We start from the raw sequence: 26,077 nt of genomic DNA on the forward strand, positions 1-26,077 counted from the left end.
CCTCTCCCTTAGTCTTCTCTTGCTTCCCACTATTCCCTTCTTCCAGTCTCTGGTTCCACTTTCAGCTTGATCAGAGTCATTCTGCCAGATCTTAGAATAATGACGTGCTGTGCCAGTAGTGGCACCACGGACTCCCCCACCTTGTGCCTTCTCTTTGTCATTCGCATACCCCATCACACCCCAGTTACCCTAAAGGCTTTGTAAACCCAGAGGTGGGTTGTAAAGTCAAATTATGTTTGCCAGCCTTTTAAAAAGGATGTAGAATAAAATGCAAAAACTATAGAACATAAGACAAGTACCCTAGTACAGTTAGGAGCCATTTCCTGACTTGTCATACTATGGGAGCCGTTAGAATGATCTGTGGCTCCCTTGGGGTTCCCTTGTACACAGAGCAGTCCACTGTGTCTTCGGGGAGTCCCTTTCTTTCTCAGACTCAAGAAAAAACTGTTAGGTCCAACTCTCCTGCAGCAGGGACCCAGAGCACCTTCACGGTTCATCGTTTCCCCAATATTTATTTGTTTGCAGTACTGGGGACACAGTGCCTCCTTCATGCTGAACAAATGTTTTGTCACTGAACTGCTGTCCTGGCCCCTCCTTGTACATTTTTAATGCTCCCAACCAAATTGCTCACCTTTTCCCTAAGAATCGTCCAAATTCTGCCCATGTCATCCCCTCTTTTCTTACTACTGCCCCACTTTGCATTTCAAAACCTTACTGATACCTCAAAGCCCATCTCAAGCACCAACTTCCTTCCTGGAGTCTCTCCTGATAACTGGCAGGGTAGGTCAGGAGTGCACACACACAGCATCTGTTTGCGGTGGACATCCCGTCATCTGTTTGATTGTGACTCCCTACTTGTTTACTTCTCCCACTAAACTGTAAGCCATCTGAGACCAGTCTGCGTGTGTCCCCTGTATGTTTAGCATACTCATTCAACTTTTTGAACAAAATATTACTGTGTTCTATTGTATAGCCAGACAAATTTAGCTGGACCAGTAGCCATTACTCAAGATTTTTTTTTTTTTTTTTTTTTTTTTGAAATAGCATCTTACTCAAGTTTGCAGTCTTCCTGCCTCCACCTTCGCAGTGTGAGGCTTACAGGTATGTGTCACCATGCCTGACAAGATTTCTTTTAGTTGTTACTCATTTTTATTTATTTATTTGGTGGTACTGGGGTGTGAACTCAGGGCCTTGCATTTGCTAAGCAGGTACTCTACCACTTGAACCATGCCCCCAGTCCTAATTTTGATTTTCTTATTTTAAATTTCTTATGCTCTCTTCTGCCTGGTTTACCAAGGTGCTTAATTCTTTCGGAATGGAGAAGTGAACAGAACTGGAAATTTGGGAAATCTCCAGGAAGCTTACAGTGGTGGCATGGGGGCATTTAAATAATTTTTTCGGGAACTTTCTTTGATATAAAACAATATGCTTACGAAGACCTGTGAGCAGTTAGTTCTCAACTGGGGTTGACTGATAAGACATTAGGCAGTGCCTGGTAACACTTTTGGTTGGCAGGGACCAGGATGCTGCTACAATGCACAGACCATATCCCTGTAGCAAGGAATTACCTGGCCCAAGATATCAATAGTGCCAAGGCAAGGAAATCCTGTGTAACCAAATCCAAGAATTCCAAGCTTTGGACCTTTTCTAAAGTCATGTAAATCAAGTAAAGCTGTGAGATCTCGAAATGAAAATACATAGATATAGCCTATCTTTAAGATAGTTTTAGGGACTGGAGGTATGACTCAATTGGTAGAGTGCCTGCTTTGCAAGTATGAAGCCCTGAGTTCAAACCCCAGTACTGCAAATAAAACAAAAATTAAAAAAAATAAATCCCAGTACCTTAAGATAGTTTTAGGCCCACATTGCTCTTCATTTTAGTTTGCTGAAATCTATAATAATGGGAAGAAGCTAGTTAACATACACTCCACACTCCAAGTTCAACTGTAGAAATAAAAGTCAAATACTACGTAATATGAAGAAGTGTTTTAGAATTTGAACAACTAGACTATTTTCCAGTGGATTTATAAACAGAATTTCCTAAATAAAACAATTAGACATACATGTGAAGCAGAGTTCATATAACACATTTTAAAATTCTGCAGATGTCTATATTATTTACAGTAATATAAAACTCATTAATGAGCAAAAATTTTATTGCTGTGTTTTCTGTGGAAAGTAAGTCCTGGGAAGACCTTGCCTGTTTTCTAGATCTTAGAACAATACCTGGTGTGTAATTGGTGTTCACAGAAAGTCAGAGGAATAAGTGTGATTCACCAAGTCACTGCAGCCCCTCCCGCAGGGCAGGGTGATGGCAGGAAGTGGAAGTGTGCCAGTCCAGTGTCAGTTGTTTCCAAAGGTGACTGGGCTCAGCCTGGCCACCTGGTGTGGAGGTTTTATCTTTAAATAAGCCTTTTATGCTTCTTAACTCATATGTGCCTGTGTGATGTATGGAAGGCACAAGGAGTGAGTGCTTAGGTGAAGCAGTGAATTTAGCAGCTTTTTTCCGATAGACCTGGTTCTGTCATTTCTGGGCATCTTAAGGAAAGTGTGTGCATGCATCAATCTGTCTTGTCTGTCTGTCTGTTACAGTGGTGAAGAATACTTTTGTACTTGGTCCTTGAGCATTTCTCATTTGTCTCACAAATAAATTAGTCTTTTGGGAAAGAATGGATTTATCATTCTGGCATTTTGCTGGTTAGTGTAAGGCATACCTGGAGGATTTAGGGCTGGAGGGCTGACTTCCCAGGGCTGAAGTGTGTGCCGGGCCTTCTGAACTAGAGCACATTGACAGGAGTGGTGACACCCAGGACAGACTGCTGGCAGGGTTCATTACAGCTCGCCCATGACCTTTTCAGTTGTAGCCATCTGTGGTTCATTTTTCTAATTTCTGAAAATAAAATTTTGATATTTTGTATTTTGGGATTAATATGTATGTGTGTTGACCATGGTGGCTAGAACTTTTGGGCTCAAGGAATTCTCTTGCGTCAGCCTCCTGAGTAACTGGGACTATCAGTGTATACCACAGCACCCTGCTTGGAATGAAATTTTAATAAGAATAATCTTGTTACGATTTAGTTGAGTCATTAGGTTAATGTAGTAGGCTATTATAAATAGATTCCAGATACAAATAATGTGGGTAGCTCTTCTTTTTTAATTTTTAAAGATTATAAAGTTTAATTAGCATTTCTTTTATGACATCCACTCCCTTATTATTTTTTAGAAGGGAAATAAAACAGTTCCATTATCAAATAAGCATTGAGCCAGACTGCAGACACATAGTGAGTAATCTGCTAAAGAGATTGGAAAGGAAATCTGATACTTTGTTGTAGCCAGGAGACTTGATCTGTTGTATACATGCTAATTGTCGTTATCCAAAGGGAAAATAAAATTCGTTTTCTTTTGACAGGGAGGAAGTTACATCATGGAGCCAAGCACCTAGGCCTTCTGGAGAATGTAGATACAGGGTGATACCCTTCTTTTTTATATAAATTTTTTACATATAACTTACCTTCTTAACCTTTTTAATGGTACAGTTCAGTAACATTAAGTCCACTCAAGTGTTGTGTAACTCTCATCACCGTCCACCTCCAGAACAGTTCTATCTTCTTGAACTCTGTCCTCATTAAACTACTCCTCATTCCTCCCCCACAGTTGCTGGCAACCACCATTCTACTTTCTGTCTTTGTAGTCTGACTATGCTAAGTACTTGGTATAATTGAGTCATTTCATTTCTGTCCCATTGTGACTGGCTTGTATAACATTTTATAATATTCTCAAGGTTCTTCCATTTTATAGCATGTGTCAGAATTTCCTTTCTTTTTAAGGCTGAGTTCCTTGTATGGATAGGCCACATTTTGTTTATCTCTGTGTTAATAGATCCTGGGGTTGCTTGCACTTTTTGGATATTGTGAATAATGCTGCTATGAACGTAGGTGTTAACTTATCTCTTTGAGACAATGCTTTCAACCCAGAAGTAGAATTGCTGGATCATAGAATAATTCTGTTTAACTTTTAGAAGAACCACCATACTGTTTTCCACCCTCAGTGCCCACAGATTCCATTTTCTCCACATGCTTCCAACACTTTTTATTACCTGTTTTTAAAATTAATCAATTTTTTGGGTAGAATCATCCTAATGAATGTGTGGTGGTATCTTGTAGTTTTGATTTACATTTCCCTAATTATTAGTGAAGATGAGTGTCTTTTCGCCTACCACTACTTTTATTTTAAAAGAAATGTTGATAGCCCAAACAAAAAGTTATTGAGACTCCATGTCAACCAATAGCTGGGCGAGGTGGTACTCATCTGTGATCTAGCTACTCAAGAATCTTACCTCAGTGGAGTCTCGCCCCAGGAAAAAACTCAAGACTCTCTCAAAAATAACTAAAACAAAAAGGGCTGGGGGCGTGGATCGTGGCTCAAGTGGTAAAGCACCTGCCCAGCAAGTGCAAGGCCGAGTTCAAACCCCAGCACCACCTAAACAGATAAATGTTGCTGGGCCTGGTGATGCACAGGAGTGCAGATTTGAGGCCAAGCTGGGCTACATAGTTATACCCATACCCACTCTCAAAACAAAACAACCCAGATGTTTTCCTTCCTTTTCAGACCACTGCATTCAGTTCTTACAGAATAAACAAGATATATAAGATATGTTCATTCCACATTCTGTTGTGATTTCAAATTTCCTGGGAGGGAGAGATTTCTTTTTAGAGACATTGCAATATATGTCCTAACATTTAAATTCCCCCTTCAAATAAACAACAAAATTCTCTCACTAAATTGTCCTCTTTCTCTTTTTCTAATTTTTTTTGGTGGGACTGGGGTTTGAACTCTGGGCTTTGTCATTGCAAAGCAGGCACTCTATCGCTTGAGCCGCATGTCCAGTCCATTTTGCTCTGGATAATTTGGAGATGGGGTTCTCTCGAATGCTGGCCTTGAACCTGGATCCTCCTGATCTCAACCTCCCAAGTAGCTGGGAGTACAGGTGTGAGCCACCATGCCCTGCTCACCAAATTGTTTTATTAATGAATTGGACTGGAGCAGAGAGCAGAAGTTTGAGAGTCAAAGTTTTACCACCTAATACCTGTGGACTTAACACCTACTGGTGAAGGTCAAAGCCTGTTTCTGTTTTGTTTTGCAAAACAAAAGAAAAGGGTTGATTTACATTCTCTTATGATCAGATTAATTTACATCTTGTAACTCAGCTGAGTGGAGATACACCACATTCTCTGAACTAGTATAAAATTATTCTGAGCAAAGGCCACATGGAATATTGCTTCTTTGTGTCAGAAAATGTATTTATGACAAATCCTGGTGAGAAGTATCAAGAAACTGCTCATATAGCTTACTTAAAAAAATAGTAGCTGGCATGTATCCTGTTCGTTACCTGAAATGATTCTGAGCTGTTTATAGGTAGTGTATTCAATCATCACAGCTACCCTGTGAAGGAGAGGAATACTGTTACTTTTTACTGATGAAGTAGAAGTGTAGATAGTGTTAAGTAGGCAGTGGAGTTCATCACTTGGTGTCTGACAGGAAACTCATTGTGTGTCTTCCCCAGGAGGAATAAGCCACAGTGATAAATTTCTACTTGGACAGGGCTGTCCTGGTTGCTGCTTTTCACAGTTGGTAAATAATTATACTTGCCAAATAAGCTTGAATTTTTAGTCATTATTCCTTATTTGGTCATTATTCCTTGTGAAAATTAGAGTTTTGATGTATCTTTTTTAAATGATGACATTGAAAGTGGTAGAGCAGCCTGCCTAGCAAGTGTGAGGCCCTGAGTTTAAGCCCCAGTGCTGGGGGGAAAAAAGACATTTAAAACTGTTGAGCTGTGTGCTAGTTACTTGTGAGTCTGAGATTGGGAGGAACACAGTTTAAGGCCAACCTAGGCGATTAGTTCTTGAGACTCCATCTCTAAAATAACCAGAGCAAAATGGACTCGGGATGTGGCTCGAGTGGTAGAGTGAAACCTTGAGTTCAAATCCCAGTCCCATCAAAAATAAAAAGATTAAGATAAGATTAATTTAGGATTCTGTTTTAAGCTTATAGTAGCCTAAAATGATGATCTTAAGCTAAGTACAAAGTATTTCCTGGAGACCAGAAATGGGACATTTTGCTGCTACTTAAAATTTTTAGCACTAGTCATACCTACCCTGACTCTTTGGAGGGGGTGGGGCGGGGAGGGTGGACTGGGAGAAAGAAGCTGAGAGGTTTTGTTGGCTGTCCCAAGCTGGAGCGTTGTGTGGAACCATGGCCCTCTCATTGCTCAACCAGTGCTAAAGTGGATTGTTCCCACAAGTGTACAGGAGTGTACAATGAGTTTCACTTCTTTGTCTTCAACTTGTACCACTTTTAGTGTGGCAGATGGTCTCAGTGGTTACTAGCCTGGATTTCCAGTAATGAGGCAGCTCAGATCAAAGTCTGAGTTGCCTCTGTTGGAGGTGGCTTTACTACCCTTTTTACTGGCTGTCAGTAAGTAGATTTTTTTGGGGGGTGGGGGGAGTGCTTGATTCTTTTGTTTTACTTTTTGGGGAGGAGTTCAAGATCAGGTAGAATTTGGCATTGTATCTCATGGATTTTTGTTGTTCTGAGGCAAGGTCTCTATCAATCCAGGCTGTGCTGGAACTCATGATCCTCCTGCCTTTGCCTCCTGAGTGCTGGGAGTTCAGGCAATACTTGGAGCTTGTCTTTATCTCCCTGCCAGACCCAGGGAGGTCTGTGTGCACTGGTATACCAGCCACACCACCATTTCTGTCCCTATGGTCTGTGCATTGTCACTAGTCTCATGCTGAACCATGGCCTCCTTCTCCCTTTGCTCATCTGTACCTTCTTTCTCTGCCAGTGAGAACCTGGCTCTGGCATCATGTGCTTCTGCCCTTGCATTCCTGTGGAGTGTTTACAGAATCTTCATTGCACACACTCACCAAGCAGAGTGTAGTGCTTGTCTAGCCCTAAAGCTTCCAGTCACATGGTTTTCCAGAGTTACCCAGGCTGCCCCCTCTACCCTGATTAGTGAGGTGGTTTCATATACTTTATAATATTATTAGAGATGCTTGTCAATCTATATTCTGCCCTGCCATCCCCTGACTTCCTGGTGCATTTGTTTTTTAATTTATATAGATTAAGTTTCATTTATGTGATGAACAATTGTGTTTTGACAGATCATCGTGTACCTACCACCTCTGGGCCATCAACTCTTAACTGTTTTTTCATGCTTTTTGTGGTTTTCTTTGGTAGACCTCCCCCTTCCCCATTGAATAACTACTGAACCATCCTTCCATTATTCACCCATCAAGATGCCTAACCCAGTGTGGTTTTGTTTTGTTCTTGTTTGTTTGGTGCTGGGTATTGAACCCAGGGCCCCCTGCACACTTTACTTCTGAGCTACACCCCAGGCTTGTGGTTTATAATTCCACATTACATTTCCTCAGATAAAGACATAATGAGTTTTAACAGGAGGGGTGATTACTAGAGTTTTAAAAGTTATAGGAGCCAGCCATCAGATTACCTTGGTAGCTGGCAGGGTGTCCATTGGATTGAGTGGGTTGAGTCAGGAGGCAGAGCTAGAGTCCAGACATTTCCTCTTAATCCTTCCATCCTCCCATGAGTCATTCTACGTGAGATGGGGATAACAGTAGAGGTGAGGACCTAGGGCTCCCTGGCAGGTGTGTGCGTGGGTTCATGGGTGTGGCTCCTTTACCTTTGTTCCCCCCACCTTCCACAAAAGTTCTAGGAGCTAGATATTTGTTTAATGCTGTGTGCTTTGGGGAGGATTAGGTATTGTTAACCATTTTCACAAATTAGACTTATAATACTTACAGTGAATTATTAATAGTTTTTATATGTTTCTTTTCTCTTTCTTTCTTCTTTCTTTTTTTTTTTTTTTTTTTTTGTGAGACCGGGTCTTGCTGGCCTGAACTCTCAGTGCTCCTGCTTCAACCTCCAGAGTACTGGGATTACAGATGTATACCACCATATCCAGTTATACTTTGCTTTTTAGAATGTATTACGATTTTTTTTTGCAGCACTAGGGTTTGAACTCAGGGCATCACATAGGTACTCTACCCTTGAGCCACACATTTGCTTTTGATGCCAGTGTGAAAAGGAATGTTGGGAATGAGCAAGGAATTTTGTTGGAATAGAGGAAGGGGTGAATGTGAAGAGCCACATGTACCACCCTGCTATATGAAGTTCTAGCACTGGCTGCTGCTGGAAAGCCTGTGTGTGGTTATTCTTTACAGATAACTTAGGGAATGCTTAGGGACTCAAAAAAATAAGACATTTTTCTTAAGTTTTTAAAGCTTAATTCCACCATCCTGATACAACTAGATTGGCTTTTTGCCATTTTCTTTCCAATATATTTCCACAAACATAGTTTCACATATTTGTAAATCCATGTTCTGAAATGGTTGTTTAATGTTAGTTGTGAAACATGTAACACATTTGTCCACATACATTAATTGCTGCATGTACTTATCTTCATAATGTTAATTTACTTTTCCTGTAGAATTTACCATGATCCTTTCTAAGTTTCTAATGTTTTTATTTGGTGGGTTGTTTTTTTAGGCTCTATTTCCTGGAGTTAGGTTACTGGGTCAAAGAACACGAACAAACATTTTATGGCTCATGAAACATATTGCCTGCTGTTTTATAACGCCTACAGCATTATTTGAAAGCTGACAGGTTAGACCTGACTTCTGCTGACTCTCAGACTTCATTTCCCTCTTTCACTTTTGGTCCCAGCGTAGCTCATTGGTTTGTTCTGCTCTGGGAACGCTCATGCCCATTTCCAGGCCTTTGGATCCGTCCCACAGCTGCTGGACATACTCCTTGGAAACCTGCTCAGGGCCATCTCTTCCTTGTGGTCTTGGTTGATAAACCTCTCCTCCCTTTCTGGTACTGTAGCTCCTACTCTGTCTGGGTGGTCTTCTCTGCCCTATGAAGCGTGTCACCTGGGGACTGTAGAGTGAACCAAAGGGGGCAGCCATGGGCATCTGGACTCCCTAGCCATAGAGGAGAAACTGCTCCCAGCTCAGTTTCCCAGAGGAGGGAAGTTAATAAACTACCTCACAGATAGAAATGTGGAATGTATACAAACTCTTGACTTCAGTCTGCACCACCTCCTACAAGGTGTACTCGTCGTATGAACAAGTGGTCGCCTTGCCTTTTCTAGAACTCCTAGCAGGTGGGAGGAGGAATGGTGACTCAGTGTCTCTTTTCATTTTAGGACTGCTTCCCAGAGTGTGCGGGCTTACTATTAAAGATGTATGGAAAACAGCCAGCCATTTCTAGTCATTTAAAAATGCTTTAAAATGGGGCTGGGCATATAGCTTAGTGGGTAGAGTGCCAGCCTAGTAAGTGCAAGGCGCTGAATTCAAACACAGTACCAACAAAAAAACCTTTATAACATCACTGTAAATGTAAAGTATGTGTAATGAAATTATTTGAGACGAAGAATTTGGACTAAGAGATTACCATTTCTAGAAAGGAGAGGATGAAGCAGCCTGATTTTAGAGTTTATTTTTAAACACTATACTTTTATGTTTTAGCTGGTATACAGTGTTTTTATTACTGTTTTTTATTGTTTTTCCATTTACTAACATGTGTATACATGGTTTGGGCCACCGCGTACAGTGTTTTTAGATTTAAGGATAAAACAGCATTCCTCTTATTGTAAGGAATAGAATATTATCTGACTAATTGGATATTGTATTTTTTCTAGTAAAGTAAAATATTTCATTGGATTTTTTTGCCAAGATAATTCAGGAAGTTATTTTTCTTTCAATAAGCATCTTAACAGGCTTGTTTTACCTCTTTGGAAGATTTCATTATAGCTAACCATCCCAACAGCATTTGGAAACCCCTTTTATTATGAAGTTACTGAGAATGAGACTAAGTCATGTCCAGTTAGAATGTTAGTTGCTGGACACATGTGACCATTGAATGCTGGAAGTTAATTTTAAATTTAATTTAATTGAAATTTTTATTCAGTACTGCCACACATTGGGAGGAATTCTGGAAATTTCAGGTTAAAGGCACATATATTTCTTTGTACAAAGGAGTGTGGGAATTAGAGGAGAGAGATAATTTGAGAACGCTTCTTAGTGCTTTTGGGTGTATTTCTAGCACTAGGGACAGCACAGTTGGGGTGTTGCACTTGTGCCTCCTCCTCGGTGTGGTGTAGATGCTGAGCTGGGTATGGGGTCTGTGCTGAGGACTCAGAAGTGAAGATCTTTTGGCCTGTTATTTTCATCACTAAATAACCGTCAGTTTAGAGCTAATCCACTTGGTAGTCTTGACGTGAGTGCAGGACACAGAATAGCACAGGGCAAGTATCTTTAGGATGAGTATGTGCACCCTTACATTTCCCTTGTCCGATGTATCAAGAATGTAGAGCTAGGGGACAGGTAGATGAGATGTAATACCTGACCTTGATTTTAAAAGAAATTTTCTGATTATTACACTGATTTGACACATTTGATCTTCTCTGAAGAAATGGAAGCCACCAAATGTGAGTGGCGTCTCTGTCTCCTTCCTTCTACTCTGTTTTGCTGCTTTGTTCTATTTTTCCTGTTTCCCTGTGTTCCTGTCTTCTTTCCTTCAAAATACTATCATAGGAGTTAACCAGCTTTGTGAATTTTCAAGCAGGGTGATCTTTGAACTTGACAAGAATGGAAAATTAATTTGAAGTCTAGATGGGATCATAAGTTACTTACTGACAGGAGGTGACTTGAATCTGATTTCCCACAGAGATTTCCTGTTGGAGCAATGTACTACACACAGCATTAAGACATATTTTGACTGTTAGGCTTGATGGGGTAGTGTTCTTGTCTGTAATTTTGCAGCTTTTGTACCAACATGTCTGCTTGTTGGGTATGCTGCTACCGTTTTACTCTGCAGCTGATGAAGTTTTCTTCTCATTTGTGTAGGTTGCACAGAGCATTGAGGATCACCATCAAGAAGTGATTGGTTTCTGCAGAGAGAATGGTTTCCATGGCTTGGTGGCATATGACTCTGATTATGCACTGTGCAACATCCCCTACTACTTCAGTGCCCATGCCCTGAAACTGAGCCGCAATGGGAAAAGTCTCACGACAAGCCAATATCTGATGCATGAAGTTGCCAAGCAACTGGACCTGAACCCAAATCGTTTTCCTATTTTTGCTGCTCTGTTAGGTAGGTGGAGCAGTGTGAAAACTTTGTTTTATGATAGAATTATTACACTGTGAGCATACTGATCTTCCAAAGATTGGTGCTTGAATGTTTTGCAAAGTTTCATATGTGCTTAAGCATTATGGAAAATGACTTTTGCATACTAATTAACTTTTGGTGAATAGAAAATTGCGTGTTCTTAGAATATGAGACACCTTACTGATTTGAAATATGGAAGAACATCTGATTTGGGGGGGTGGTAATACTGGGATTTGAACTCAGGTCCCCACCTAGGCAGGCACTGTGCCACTTGAGCCACTCTGCCACTTTTCTGCAGTGAGTGTTTTTGAGATAGGGTCTTGTTTTTTTTTTTTGACCTGAACTGTCCTCAAACCACGATCCTCCTGATCTCTGCCTCCCAAGTAGCTAAAATCATAGGTGTGAACCACCAGCATCCAGCATGATTTTCTTACTTAAGAAATATTGATTGCGTTTCTGGGCGATAATGCCAACTCATACTTTTCTGTCTGTTGCATTGTGACATTTTGAAGTAAATTACAAACAAAATCAATGTTAATATTTTATTTAATTTAGGTCTTAGAATCTCTTTAAACGTTTAAGCAGCTTATAGGAAATCTCTTGATTGGGTGAGCTTTTTTGCTTTAGATTTTGTAGAAGTTTTACTGTCCTTAAATGAGAAAGCTTATTTTTCTTTTCTGTAATAGAAAATACAGCTGTATAAGTTTTTTGTCTTAAGGAAGTTGAGTGGAATATTCATTTAAATGTTTGATCGAAGTTTCATAGAGCCTATTACTGATGTTAAAATTACCTTAATATTTTCTCAAATATTATATATTACAAATATTATTATATTATTTTGAATATTCAAAATAAACCTGACATTTCATATTTCACAGTATAATCTATGCAGTCTATTAATAGGAAAGCAGCACAGAGCACAGTCACCTTGACAGCTAAGGCTTAGCTTTACTCATCTGGACATCCTGTAGTTCATACCCCTCTTTGAGGTGTTGTGTATTCAGAAGAGCATTATGTAGCATTGTTGCAAATCATCACACCTTATTTTGCTTTTTGTTAGTAGGTAATTAATGAATCTGCAGTCTAATCTGGAGGTGATTGTCATGTTATAAAAATCACAGTTATTTAGGAAATTGCTGCTTTTAAATTGCATTGAGATAAGTAGCAGACAGCAGACTACAGATGTTAGTGTATTAGACATTCAAGCTCTGCCGTGGAAGTAGAATATCCCTTCAAAACTGGAGTTTCTCAGTCGAGTGCAGTTCTTATTTTAGACTGACACAACCCTAGTGATAGGAGGGATAGTTCTGTCACATGGGTGAATACTGTTGTAGGTTGTGCTTTGTCACATATTTGGGGGTGGTGACTCATGCTAGTCAGCAGTCACTGTCATTTAATCTTGCTAAGGAAGATTTTATAACTGCAGATTCCATATTTGGCTATTACCTCATAACATAATACTGAGCCACAGCCATTTCATGAACAAGTAAGAGCTTGGATCTGGTTGTTTTGTGGCATCCTGGCATCGTTAAACTGACTTTTTGCAAACTGGTATTTAGTAAAACTTGCTGGGGAGATGCTTTGGAGTGTAGCACCATGGAGTCCTCAGTTTGAATGCTGTTGGAGTTATACTGGAAAGTCACATTGTACTTGAGGCAGCTGCAAGGAATCTGCCTGCTGTATCCTGGTTGATGTTAAAAAATTAAGCAATACTCTGAATTTCTGTTGGAAGTTGTATGCGGTTATCAGTGAGCCTGCAGTGATGGAGATGTCCCCTCTGTCTCGTACGATGATTGCTTTTACATTGCCTGCATTTATGTTCTAGGAAATCACATACTACCTGATGAAGATCTGGCTTCCTTCCATTGGAGTTTACTTGGTCCAGAACACCCACTAGCCTCACTGAAGGTACAGACTTCACTTCCAGCATTTATCCAATCAAGTGTTGATTTTGCTATTATGTTAAAAAGGTTGTATTCTTTCTTGTTGGCAGTGTTATTTTTCCCCATCTCAGGATCTACACTGCTATAAAAACAACCATCCTTCCTTCTCTGTTCCCACTGCACCTGCATGCTAGGCTGATTTATAAGTTCCTAGAGAATTCCCTTTGAGGAATGCCATGGACCCAGACGGGAAGAAATCTTTGAGCTAAAGTTTTTATAGATTAATTTTTTTACTTCAAAGTACTAATTTTTTTTCAATAGGTGATACATAGTCGTTTCTCACTTAGATCAGTGTCTTTTAAGAAAGTTCAAAACTCACAAATTTTCTAGTTATAAAATAGTCTAATTTAATGGTTTTTAGATACTGGGGAGATCCGAATTCATTAGAGAAATGGTCCATTCGTGCTGTTTTATTAGCACTTAATGTATTTTCTTACCTCTCTGCCTTCCAATTTCCTCCTTGTGTGAGACAGTAATGAACATAAGAGAAGAGACAATTGACTACGTTTTCTGAAGTGAGGAGGGCATGTGTTTGACAGAGCATAATGGTAATGAGTGAGGTTGGTAGGAGCCATGAGGACACTTCAGCTTGCACTCCTTAGTGACTCCTGTGATTGCAGTTGTAACTTGTTAGTACCAGTGCCCGTGGTGGTAGAGGAATTGGGAAGACTTGGACATTGTATCTGCTTCCAGCTCTGGGACTCGCTTCTTTAAGATCAAGAGAAGAGGTAAAGTGAGTGGTCACTAGAGGTTTGTCCTGCTGTAAAATTCTCACTCTGACAGAATGGCCCTCTTGCCATAACCAGATTTAATTGGTGCTTACTTTCAAATAAGAGTTTTTCTTTTCTTTCCTACATTTTAATTTCAGGTTCAAAAAAATTGTTTTGCCACATGTTTCATTTTGTTCCTTGCTATTTTAAAACCTCTTTCCTGTTGCATCTCTTAGTGGTATGATGCAAAATGTTTTCTTTTCACTCTAACAGTTCTCGGTTCGGGTCATTTTTAATTTCTTTTGAAAAGTTAGTCTTCACCTTCTTGTTAGAAATTACTTGGTTTTTTTTTGCCTGTTTGTCCTTGAGGGAGAAAAACTTTCTATTTGCTGTTAGCAAGAGAGCCCCGCTCTGTATGCTCTAGGGGATGAAGTGACTGGAGCTAAAATCTTGGGCCTAAGATTTCTTGGTAGTATTGTGATTGAAATTCAGTCTCTGGTCAGCTGTTTCATAGGCCTTAAGCATTTGGTTTCCTTAAGTGTATGGAGATGCTAATGGAGGCTCACTTCTTAGCAGATTGATTTACTTTGAAGGGCCTGCAGAAGAGAGTCCAGAGTCTCAGGTGAGCTGCCTTGGAGGAGCAGTTTGAAGAAGGATGGAAAGTGTTTGTCCACATACATCCACCTTCTTGGTTCAGCAGTCAGTCACATTTGCCATGGAGTCTCTGTGAGCCTGCATATCATTGTGTTTTAATTCCAGCTGTTGGGGAGTATGTTGCAGATGGCTCAGCGCTTCACTACCTAAAAATAAGGACTGTTGTCCACCAATAAAATTTATCATTTCCCAATTCCATGAATTTAAATAGAGCGCCCACATTCAAATTTTCCCAGTTGCCATGCAAAGGTTACTTAACATGTTTGTTGTTGTTTTGGCTTTATTATTGATTGATTGATTTGGCCTTACTATTTATTTATTGATTTTTGCAGTACTGGGGGTTGAACTCGGGGTCTTATGTTTGCTAGGCAAATGCTCTACCACTTAAGCCATGCTCCCAGTCCTTTTCCTTTTCTTAGCTTTTCAGATAGGGTCTTTCACTAACTTTGCCCAGGCTGACCTTGAACCACAGTTTTGCTGTCGCTCTGGCATAGGTGCGGGCCACTGAACCCAGCCATTGTGAGACAAGATCTCACATAGGCAGCCTAGGATAGGATTATAGGTGTGAACCACCACGTGCAGCTATAGTGTGAGATTTTCTTTTCTTTTTTTCCTTAAATCTGGATCCAGTCAAGTTTTGTACAATGTTACCATGTGTGTTTTGAAAATAGCTTGGTATTTTTATGGCATAAGAGGGAAATAATCCAAAGTAGCTTTCCAGTTACTTGGTAACTTGCAGGACTGTAGTTATGTTCTGAAATGCAAGCACGCTGGCTTTGAGATGGTTCAGAATGTGCCTTTGCTGCCCACGTTTATGCTTGACCTTTTCCATGCACTTGTCATGCGCAGGGTCATTTTAACCCAGGTGTTGGATGTGATTTTTCCCCAGGAGTATTACTCATGTCAGAATCTCATGGAGTCCACTTCTGTTTTGTTTTGGTTTTTTTCCAGTTCTAAGAGTATGTCTTTTGAAAATTTGGATGGTAGTTGCTTATCTCTGTACTATTCTTAGAGTTTTAGTTGGATTTTAAATCAGTGTTTAGTTTCAGATTGGAGTTTTTCTTCCTAGATTTTCCCTTACATTTAACTTTGTTGATTCCTGGAGATTGAGTACAATTCCTTTGCCACCTTTCATTTTGTTTCTCGCTTTTTAAACCCCTTTTCTTCTACACCAATTGCTGATGTGCTCATACTAAAAGGTCCTTTGAATTGATTAGTTGATCCATATAGCACCAGCCCCTATTATTATGAACAATGATTTACCAGATTGGACTTTGACAAAGTACTACAAGTATAGTATGACAAATGGGCTGGATCAAGACAGCTCAGACTTGAGGATACAAAGTCACATTCTCGACTGGGTGTAGAGCTCACACCTGTAACCCCAGCTACTTGGGAGGTGAAGGTCAGGAAAACTACAGGTGGAGACTAGCTAGGGCGAAGAGTTAGTTAGACCCTGTCTCAACCACTAAGCTGGGCATGATGGTATGTGCCTGTCATCCCAGCCATACAGGAGGTGTAAATAGGAGGGTCACTGTCCAGGCTAGCTGGGGCAAAAACACAAGATCCTATTAAAAAAAAAAAATTCCTAAAGCATAAAGGGCTAGGGCTTGGCTCAAGTGGTAGAGCACCTGCCTAGCAAGAGCAAAACCCTGAATTCAAATCCTAATACTGCAAGGAAAAAAAACTTTAAAAAGTGTCCAATATACCATGTTCAAAAAGGAATGTATTATAAGCCAGGTGCCAGTGGCTCCTGAATCTAATCCTAGCTACTTGGGATCCTGAGATTGGGAGGACTGTAGTTCAGGACCAGCCCAGGCATATAATTTGAGTGACCTCATCTTCAAAATCCCCATTTCATGAATGAGCCCTGTGAAGTGATGCACCTCTGTAACCCCAGCTATTCAGGAGGCAGAAGTAGGTCCAGGACTGGCCTGGGTAAAAGCACAAAACCCTATCTGCAAAACAGACTTTAAAAAAAGCAAAAGACTTGGGAGGGGAGGTATGGCTCAAGTGGCAGGGTGCGAGGCCTGACTTTAATCCCTAGACCTTCCCTATTTCTGTACAGTGGGGAAATCCTCACTTTAACTTTCCCATGGAAGTATTTCTAAAAGGATCATAGGCTGAATAAGCAGAATCAGTAGAATATCCTTTTAGTGTGTTTTTAGTTTTAGAATTACAAAGAGCCCTTATCATGTTTACAGTAATGAAAACCAGGCTAATGTGTCTTGGTCTTTTTAGGAGGCTGCCGATCCTGTCCTGGGTTCTGTGCCTGTTTGGATTCTCTTAGTGGGGCAGACTGTTCTATAAGTTGTGGCAGAGCTGAGGCCTTGGAGTGTATGGGCCGTTTTCAGTGGTGGTCATGAGCCCACCTCCTTCCTTCTGTGCCTGAAAGTACATGGCCACTTTGCCTGGATATGAGTTTTCATGATGTGGCCAGTAATTGATGACCTCACAGCCCAGTGTGATAGGTGCGCAGAGGGATGAAAGGCTGTCGCCACTGGCGTTGACACAGGGTCTTCTGGCTGTGGGCACACGCTGAATGAGTGCTTTTTAAAAATACGCTTTTTGAGCTTTTTATTGTTCTAAAATGTTTGTGTCAGCTATGGGAATTTTAAATTTTATGTGGCATTCTGTTTGTTTGTTTGTTTGTTTTTGTGGTACTGTAGTTTGAATTTAGGTCCTTGAGCTTGCTAGGCAAGTGCTCTGCCACTCGATCTACATCCCCAACTCTGTTTTTTTTTTTTTTTAACTTTTTGCCAGATGTAATCCTGGCAAGGACCTGTAATCCTGGTCCTTAGGAGATGGAGGCAAGAAGATCACAAGTTTGAGGCCACTTTGAGCTGCACAGGGAGACCCTATCCCAGAGATAGTATTGCCAATGCTAGGCAAGGGCCTGGGTTCCATTCCCAGAACAAGCTTTTTTATAGGTGTTTGCCGGCTTTTAATTTTTAAAGAAATACCATTTCTTGTTGCTGCTGGTTTTCCTGAACCTCTAGTTTCTAGTGTTTTTCTTACCCTGAGAGCTCTAATTCTCCTGACCTCATGCTTGAATACACAGTAAACCCTTGGTATCTGTGGTACACGGTTCCGAGGAGACCGCTGTCAAGGAAAACCCGCACATGCTTAGGCTGTGTAGAGTTGAGTGCTGCTCTGCCAAATGTTTGGTTCATTTTTTTTCCTGTAATAGAGCCCAACTACTGCTAAAGACATGCTGCCTTTCAGCAAGTCTAGAATTTTCACTTTATCTTCATTTAAGCACATTTCTTGCCTTTTTGTCTTGGGAGGATTACCATAACTTTTACCTTGCCTTTTGAACACCATTTGCTTTGGGGGAGGCATACTGTATTTTTACCAAACTAAGGGCAGGGAAATACTCAGCAGATCACACAATAATCAAAACAGAGTTGATGATGACAAGGGACTGACAACTGATTGAAAACTTGTCTGCCCCCACCGAGCTAGCTACAGAATGTGTGTGTGTGTGAATTCAGACAAGTTTTTTGTGGTTTTTTTTTTGAAATTTCTTTTATTATTCGATGTGCTTGGTCAAAAACACATGTAATAAATTCAGGAATAAGGTGGGCTTACTGTAACAACATTTAAGTATGGGGTCTTGGCACTATGGTTTGAACTTGGGAATTCTCATGCTTGCTAAGTAGTTTGTTTTTGGTTTTCTGTTTTACATGTTCTTAATGGTTAATATAAACCTTTAGTATATTGAGTCCCCAGGCTGAGCTCTTAAGCTTTTAGGCCTTAAGAACCTAATGGATTTATTTATTTATTTATTGGTGGTATGGAGTTCGAACTCAGAGCCTCACACTTAAGCCGCTTTGCCAGTGAGAACCCGGATTTAGTAAGAACATTATTCTTTGTTAATTTAAGATTTTATGGAATCATTTTAATAATTTTAATACAAGACTGAATTCAAAGAGTTTCTGCTTATTTACAATTTATAGTAAGAGTTTCCTTCTCTGTTCTCTGTTTGTGTAAAAATAAAGACGGAGGGCATGGTGGTTCACAACTGTAATCCCAGTTACTTAGGAGGTAGAGATTGAGAGGATCTGGTTTCAAAGTCAGCCCAGGCAAAAGGTTAGCAAGACCCCATCTCAACCAATAAGTTGGGTGTGGTGGTGAGCAACTGTCATCCCAGGTGTGCTGAAGTTCATAGGCAGGAGGATTGAGGTTTGTGGTCAGCCCTGAGAACAATCTTAAAGCAAAAAGGACTAGGAGTGTGGCTCAAGAGTACAATACCAGCCTAGCAAGTGCAAGACCCTGAGTTCAAACCTAGTACCACCAAAAAATAAACACTGCTGGTGGGGGTGGGGGGCAGCAATTGTGAGAAATTTGGACTCAGGAGTGGCTTTTCTGTCGGTGCTTTCCAGGTTTGGATGGGTCGCAGCCACAATGCTGGAAAGAGAAGAGTGTAGGATTTCTTACCCATTGCTCGGAGTAGGTGGAGTAGGTGGGACTTCCAGCAGCATGTGCCTTAGATAGACAACCAGGTAGCAGAGGCAGGGGCAGCTTGCAGCCCTGATCAGCCCAGGGGAGGTTGCAGTGCTGTTGGGCAGAGCTGCACTTCGGAGGGCCTGTACTTTGGAGCGTCGTGGAAGAGAGCAGAAGGAAGCAAGTAAAGGGAGGCTTGGTGGTAGTGTTTGAACTCTCTGTATTGATCCAGGAATGTTCTAGTTTCAGTTTAAACAAACAGCATATTACCAGTCTTAAAAATAGCCAGATTATGTCCTATCCTGTGAGTCCATAGCCTTGGTGCTGTTCCTAACCCAGCTGCCTCTGTCACTTCCTGCTCAGGACACTTCTTTAAATGTCACGACAGTGCTGATGAAGGGAGACTCAGCACTACACAGATGACAGGCACCATTGTGACACTGCAGCCATAAACTGGAGGCTCCAGGGCAGCTTTCACGCTGGAGACCAGGTCGTAAGGGACAGGGATACAGTCAGTGGCAGAGGGCTTGCCCAGCATGCACAAGGTGCTGGCTTCCATCGTCAACACCACCACCACGCACGGTCCCCCTCCCCTGATCTCTGGTGCCAGATTCGATACTCACAGACGGGTTTCTTCAACACTAGTCTTTGATTCATCAGCAGCCTGTGCTTTATGCACTGACTGCCTTCCTTGTACTTCTTGCTGTTAGGCCTTGGCCAGGGTTGACTTCTTTTTGTGAACTCATTGCCATATCTTAGCTGTTTGTCCTCACTGAGACCCACACCCTCTAGGCTGTATTTGCTGCAGCATTCTGTAGTGCAGTCCCTAATTCTCCTGCTTGCCCAGGCATGGGTACACAGAATTAGACTTCTCCCCCTCCCTTCCCTCCTTGACAACCCTAATATATTTTCTGACTGCATGGACTTTCCTATCTGGACATTTCAGTGTGGAGTTGTCTTTGTGTTGGGTTCCTTTCACTTGATGCACTGCTTTCAAGCACATCTCAGCCCTGCATTCTTTTTTATGGATGATTAGTGCCTCATTTTGTTTATCCACTCATCAGTTGATAGATACTTGGGTCTGCTTTTTGGCAACTATAAGTAATGCTGCTCTGAACACTTGTGCACATTTTCGTATGTAGACCTGTGTTTACATTCCCTGGGGTGTAGACCTAACATTGAATAACCTGGGTCATGTGGTAACTGTGCTAATGTTTTGGGGAGCCACCATATTGATTTCTACAGTGGCTGCAGTTTATACTCTCCCAACAACGTGTGACGGGCATGTCCTTACCAACACTTGGGAGTACCCATTGTGTTATTTTAGCCACCATGGTGATGTAATGAGGTTCTTCTTCTTTTTTTTTTTTTTGGTAGTACTGGGGTTTGAACTCAGGGCCTGCACTCCACCAGCCCTTTTTTGAGATAGGGTCTCGAGAACTATTTGATCCTCCTTTTTATCTCTGCCTCCTGAGTAGCTAAGATTATAGGTGTGAGCTACTAGTGCCTGGTTCATTTTGGTTTTGATTTACATCTCTCTGATGACTAATGATGGTGAGTGTCTTTTCCTGTACTTTTTGGCCATTTCCCTACCATTTCCGGGTAAATGTCTACTCAGATCCTTTGCCCATTTCTAATTTGACTTATTTGTCTTTTCATCATTGAGTTGTAAGAGCTATAAGTATATTCTAAATGAACATCTATTTTATACATATGACTTGAAAATGCTTTCTCTTATTCTGTGGCTGTCTTCTTTCTTTGAGACAGAGTCTTGTTGTATAGCCCAGACTGGCCTCATACTTGAGACCTCCTGCCTCAGCTTCCCAGGTGCTAGGATTATGGGCATGCATCACCACACCCAGCTGGTTGTTGTCTTTTTACTTTGTTGATGGTGTCTTTTGATGCCTCTCTGAGACTTAAGTTGTATCAGTATACCCTTTTGTACTACTTTTGTCCAAACCTCTTACTCAGTTACATTTTGTCATTTGTCCCCATTCCCACCTCCCACAGACCTCAGCTTGCTTGAGCTCACCACCAGACATCTGGGTTGCATCATTTTTGGGTCCTCTTCTACGTCACTGCAGCCTTCTGTCTCTAGAGCCAGAAGCTGGCTCTTTCTTCTAGAAGACTTTACTTCATGTCCCTGCTGTGTGACCTTCTACCTCCAGTGCTAAGCAGCTCCCTGGCCTGAAGCTCCTGGAGGAACATCATCCTCATACTGTCCATCCTGCCTATCCCACCACAGTCTCTATCCCCAGTGGGCTCCAGTCAGTGCCTTCTGCTCCTAGTGAGCCACATAAATGAACAGGTGAATGCTACTGTGAGGACATGGTCTACATTAAGGAAGGATCCAAGCCAAGTGCTGGTTGCTCATGCCTGTAATCCTCGCTACTCAGGCATAGATCAAGAGAATTGTGGTTTGAGGCCAGCTAAGGCATAAAGCTCATGAGATCCCATTTCAACCCATAGCTGGGTGCAGTGTTACAGGCCTGTCATCCTAGCTACCTGGGGAAGCACAAATAGAAGAATTGCAGTCCAGCCTGGCCTGAGCAAAAAGTGAGACTTTATCTCAAAAATAACCGCAACAAAAAGGGCAGAAGGTGTGAGTCAAGTGGGAAAGCTCCTGTCTAGCAAGCATGAAGCCCTGAGTTCAAACCTCAGTATTGCCCAAAGAAGAGACCAAATAGATGAGGAGATGCACTCAGGTGACCCTGTTGTCTAGGTGCCCCTTCTTCCCAAGCATAATCCCAGCAAAATTTTCTGTGGACATTGAAAAAGCTGATTTTAGGACTGGTAGAATGGGGTCAACTGGTAGAAAACATGCCTAGCAAGCGTGAGGCCCGGTGTTCAAACCCCAGTACTGACCTCTTCCCCACTCACCCCACCCCCCGCACCAAAGAAAAAAATGACTGGAAAAGCTGATTTTAAAATTCATGTGGAACTTCAAAGGACTAGGAATAACAAAAACAATTTTCTTTCCCCTCCCCCCTTTTCCTTTCCCTTCCCTTCCCTTACTATCCCATCTCATGCTGGGGATTGAACCCAGGGCCTTGTGCATGATAGGCAAATGTTCTACCAATGACCTATATCACCAGCCCGAACAATTTTCAAAAGGAAGAACAAAGTTGGATGACTTAATACTGCCAGATTTCAGGACTCACTCTAAATCTATCAATCAAGATGGTCATATAGATAAGTGGAACAGAATAGAGCCCAGAAATAGACATGGTCCATTATTTTTGCCAGAAGTCTCAACATTACTAAGTAGGGGAACGAATCCTCTTTATAAGGAATGGATATTCATATGCAAAAAGTAGAATACAAACATTAACTAGAAGAAAATGTGAGAATCTTTATGACTTTTGGGACAAGAAATCCTAAGAGAAGGAAAAGCAAACAACAGACTAGAGAAACAATTTGCAGAATAGAATGTCTGATAAAGAATTTATATCTAGAATGTGTGGAGAATGACACAGTAAGAAGACAACCCAATAACAGATGGTGGGCATAAATTTTGCAGTTTACAAAATTACTGACGTACACAAAGATATGTTGCATGTTATTGGGGGACTGAGAATTAAAGCCACCATGTGGTACCACTTCTAACCCACTAGAATGACCCAAATGAAGACTAGTGATAATGCCAAGCATTGGGATGGTGTTTGAGCAACTGTAGTGCTCTGCTGATGTGGAGCGCAACATTCAGAGAATGGTCTCTGAGACCAGTTGCAAATTTGTACAAAGTTAAGCCTACCTTTACCATATAATCTAGCAGTGTCACTCCTGGATGTTTATACTCAAGGGAAGAAAGACCATGTTCAAATGGAAGTTGTTTCTGAATATTCATAGCAGCTTCATTCATTACAACCTCAGCCTGGAGATAGCATCTGGTAGATGAATGCATTAAGTAGCAATGAAGGGAGCATTTGGTTTTGCAGTTGCATGAATCCAAACAATATTAGCTTAAGTGAAAAGTCACACCCAAAGGAAAGATACATGTTTGTGCTTAAATAAAACTCTAGTGATAGAAATCAGAGCAGAGGTGGCCTGGGGCTGGCGAGGGAAAGGGCCTAAAAGCATTCAGACTAATCCAAGTGGTAATACTGCAGCTTCTTGTAAAATGCAAGTACCTCATGTAAAACTTGAAAATATAGATACTATACATCTCTAATAGCATGGTTTAAAATTTCCAAAAGCACACTTAAAGCAGCAAGAGAATTGATACATAACTGGTCTTACTCAAGCAAAACAAACATACATCTGTTTGACTGTTTATTTTTAGTTTTTCTTCATTCTTTTAGTACTTGGGTTTCTAACTTTGTTACATTTTCTAAACATCTTGGGCTACATAGTGAGACCCTGTCTCCAAAAAAAAGGAAAATGAGGGGAGTATTATCCAACATAGAAATACGTACAACACCTATTTATTTTCATTGTCTTATAAAACAAACTGATCTGAATCAGCTGTGTGACCACTTCCAATTGAGGTAGGTATCTGTACAAAACTGGAGTATGGGTGCATTGATTTGACCTCAGGAAGGAACTTCCCAGTTAAAACAAAATTTCATTGTTAATGCCTGACATATCAAAATACAGTATCTGGATTTTCCCCAAGTTTTTGTGGGAGGAAGCTCCCTTATAATTCACGTGTGCAGTGGAAACAAGATAACCCGAGACTGGTCCTTTGGGGAGGACCTTCCTTTCTGAAGAGGGATCTGCCATCTTGCCCTTGCACAGACAGAAGCATTGTATTTCTGCTGTGTGAAAGTTAAAACTCTGAGAAATGAGCCTTTCTGATGATCAGTTTTAGAAAGCTTTGAAAGAGTTTTCTCTTTATCAACAGTCTTACAAAAAAACATCTTGGATTTAATCAAACCCTTTGAATACTATGATATGTAGTTGAACAGTTGGAATGTTGTTTGGTGGCTTCATTAGAACAAATTCATAGCTGTAGTAAAACCTTTGACTTTCTTTTTAAAAAAATATATAACCAAGACTGCCGAATTTAAAAACAGCAAATAAATAAATGCTTTTGTAGCTGGGGCCAGTTCTTATTTTGCTTTCATAACCTGGAAGAGACTCTTGTCTTTGGGTTTCAGTCGTTGTCAGTGTATTGCTTCTTAGCTTCCTAAATATGCCCCTGGAGGGGCTGAAATAACTGACTGAAATCGGTGGCTTTTCAGAATCAAAGATCTCTGTGAGTGGTGGCCAGCAAGTGGCTATAGACAGGGCTTCCATCCAAGTCCTTGTTGAGACCACACATGACTGGTTTGCCAGGGTCCTCCTTGTAGTGTGGTGCCATCCTGTGCTCACCACCACCCTGCAGACATCTCTGCATCTGTCAGTGAGAATACTGCCACTTGTCCTAACGCAGCCCTGGAGGCACTCAACTCCTTGGAGGTGGGACCAAAACCTCATATACCATGGCCCTTTCCTTTCCTTTTTCCTTTGCAGTACCTTGCAGTTAAAGTTCTTCATAGTGAAATGAAAAAGGCAATTTGTTGTGGGTTTTTGTTTTGTTTTGGTTTTTTGTGGTACTGGAGTTTGACCTCAGGGCTTTACACTTGCAAAGCAGGCAATCTGCTGCTTGAGCCACACCTTCAGTCCATTTTGCGCTGGTTATTTTGGAGATGGGGTCTCTTGAACTATTTGCCTAGGTTGGCCTGGCTTGGAACCTTGATCCTCCAGATCTCAGCCTCCCAAGTAGCTAGAATTACAGGTGTTAGCCAGACTGGTGCCTGTCTAAACATTTGCATTTTAATGAAGCACGATATACCTTCTGTTTTTAGAGATAGACTTTGTATATTTGCTTCTAACTGGATCTGTTCAATTTGTTTGACTTTTGTTGTTTTCCTAATGTTAAAATTTTCAGCTTAAAAAAACCTGTAGAATAAAAAAGGAGGAAATAGAACTTTGGTTACAATATTTTGTAGCCTTTGTCTAGGCAGCAAACACTGACTGACTTGTTTGAGTGTGAATGTTATTTTTATGGCTAGGTAAGGACAGCAACCCATGTGGTTAGTGCTATGATGATGAACTATCTGCATTTTAGCATTTTTGGGAAGATTTAGCCACATCTGATGCCATTTTTGTGGGTAATAGGTCTTGATGTGTTTTTGTTTTTTTTTTTTTTTGGTTGAAACTGTGATAGATAACCTTCAATCCACATGTTATATAACATACATGTTTATCTTTGAATGTACAAGGGAATCTGTGGTAAATCCTTTTGAAATAGATTACATGTTTTGATATCACACCATATCATACATACTAGAAATTATTTTATGTACTGTTAATTTCTTGGGTACAGTAAAGATTTTCCATGTGTCCACATTGCATTGCATTTTTCTGTCTCCAGGCCACTTGGCTAGAGGCAGGACTTGGGGGACTACATTGCGAACAGGCCCTCAGAACCATCCTTCACATAGAGACTCTAGAGAGCTCGTCAGAGCTGGATTTAGAAGACTAGATTTGGAAAACCAGCCAGCACTAGCTGCAAAGGCTTGTGGTTGACCGTGAAGCCATCACAGAGGACTGTGAAGCGCAGCCACACAGTCGGCACGTTAGCTGTCAGAAGGGTGCTTCTGTAGTGAGAAGCAGAGCTTGTGTCTTTGGTATTATTTGGGGACACTTAAATTACAGAATTTGATTATGTGAAGGATCTTAAGGATCTTCCAGCAGCAGTGTCTTAAGTGGGGAGCCATGGCAAAGATATCCGCAGGAGCAAGAACAGCAGGTTTTGTCCCTTCCACTGTGAAATGGGGTGGAGTTAAGACAGGGCTGCCTCATCACTCATGATGTCACAGGTGTGAGCAGGCCTGCACCCTTCTCCTGGGGAAAGCCCTTTCCATATTTTGGTCATTTTTTTTTATATACAGTCACTTCTGTTTTTGCCATGTTAACTGTCACTTACTTGTTTTGTATATAAACCTATCCAAAGTGACCAGCATTTCAGATACTGTATGCAGCATAAAGAGGTAGTCTTTGGTTTGTGGAGTGTAAGAGATTTGAGTGGCCAGCTGGTTGCAAATTCAGGTAGATTATGCCTGGCTACAGGTGCCCTGTCCCTCCTGGTGGGGCACTCATTGTGACCAAGGTGCCCAAATATCTTCCAGCAGGAGCATGAGA

The 26,077-nt window shown here is 41.1% G+C and overlaps 1 protein-coding gene across 4 annotated transcripts in view; it reads left to right on the plus strand.

The window, feature by feature from the left end:
• Fam120a (family with sequence similarity 120 member A) overlaps positions 1-26,077 on the plus strand; it is a 99,838-nt gene that overhangs the window by 7,007 nt on the left and 66,754 nt on the right. For all 4 annotated transcript variants that reach the window (XM_074052521.1, XM_074052523.1, XM_020186598.2 and 1 more), the window contains exons 2-3: positions 10,935-11,181; positions 13,022-13,104. In XM_074052521.1, the coding sequence (XP_073908622.1) occupies positions 10,935-11,181; positions 13,022-13,104 (330 nt within the window). The remainder of the gene's footprint in view (positions 1-10,934; positions 11,182-13,021; positions 13,105-26,077) is intronic.

Source organism: Castor canadensis, chromosome 13 (assembly GCF_047511655.1).
Source record: "Castor canadensis chromosome 13, mCasCan1.hap1v2, whole genome shotgun sequence".
NCBI classification, from domain to species: Eukaryota; Metazoa; Chordata; class Mammalia; order Rodentia; family Castoridae; genus Castor; species Castor canadensis.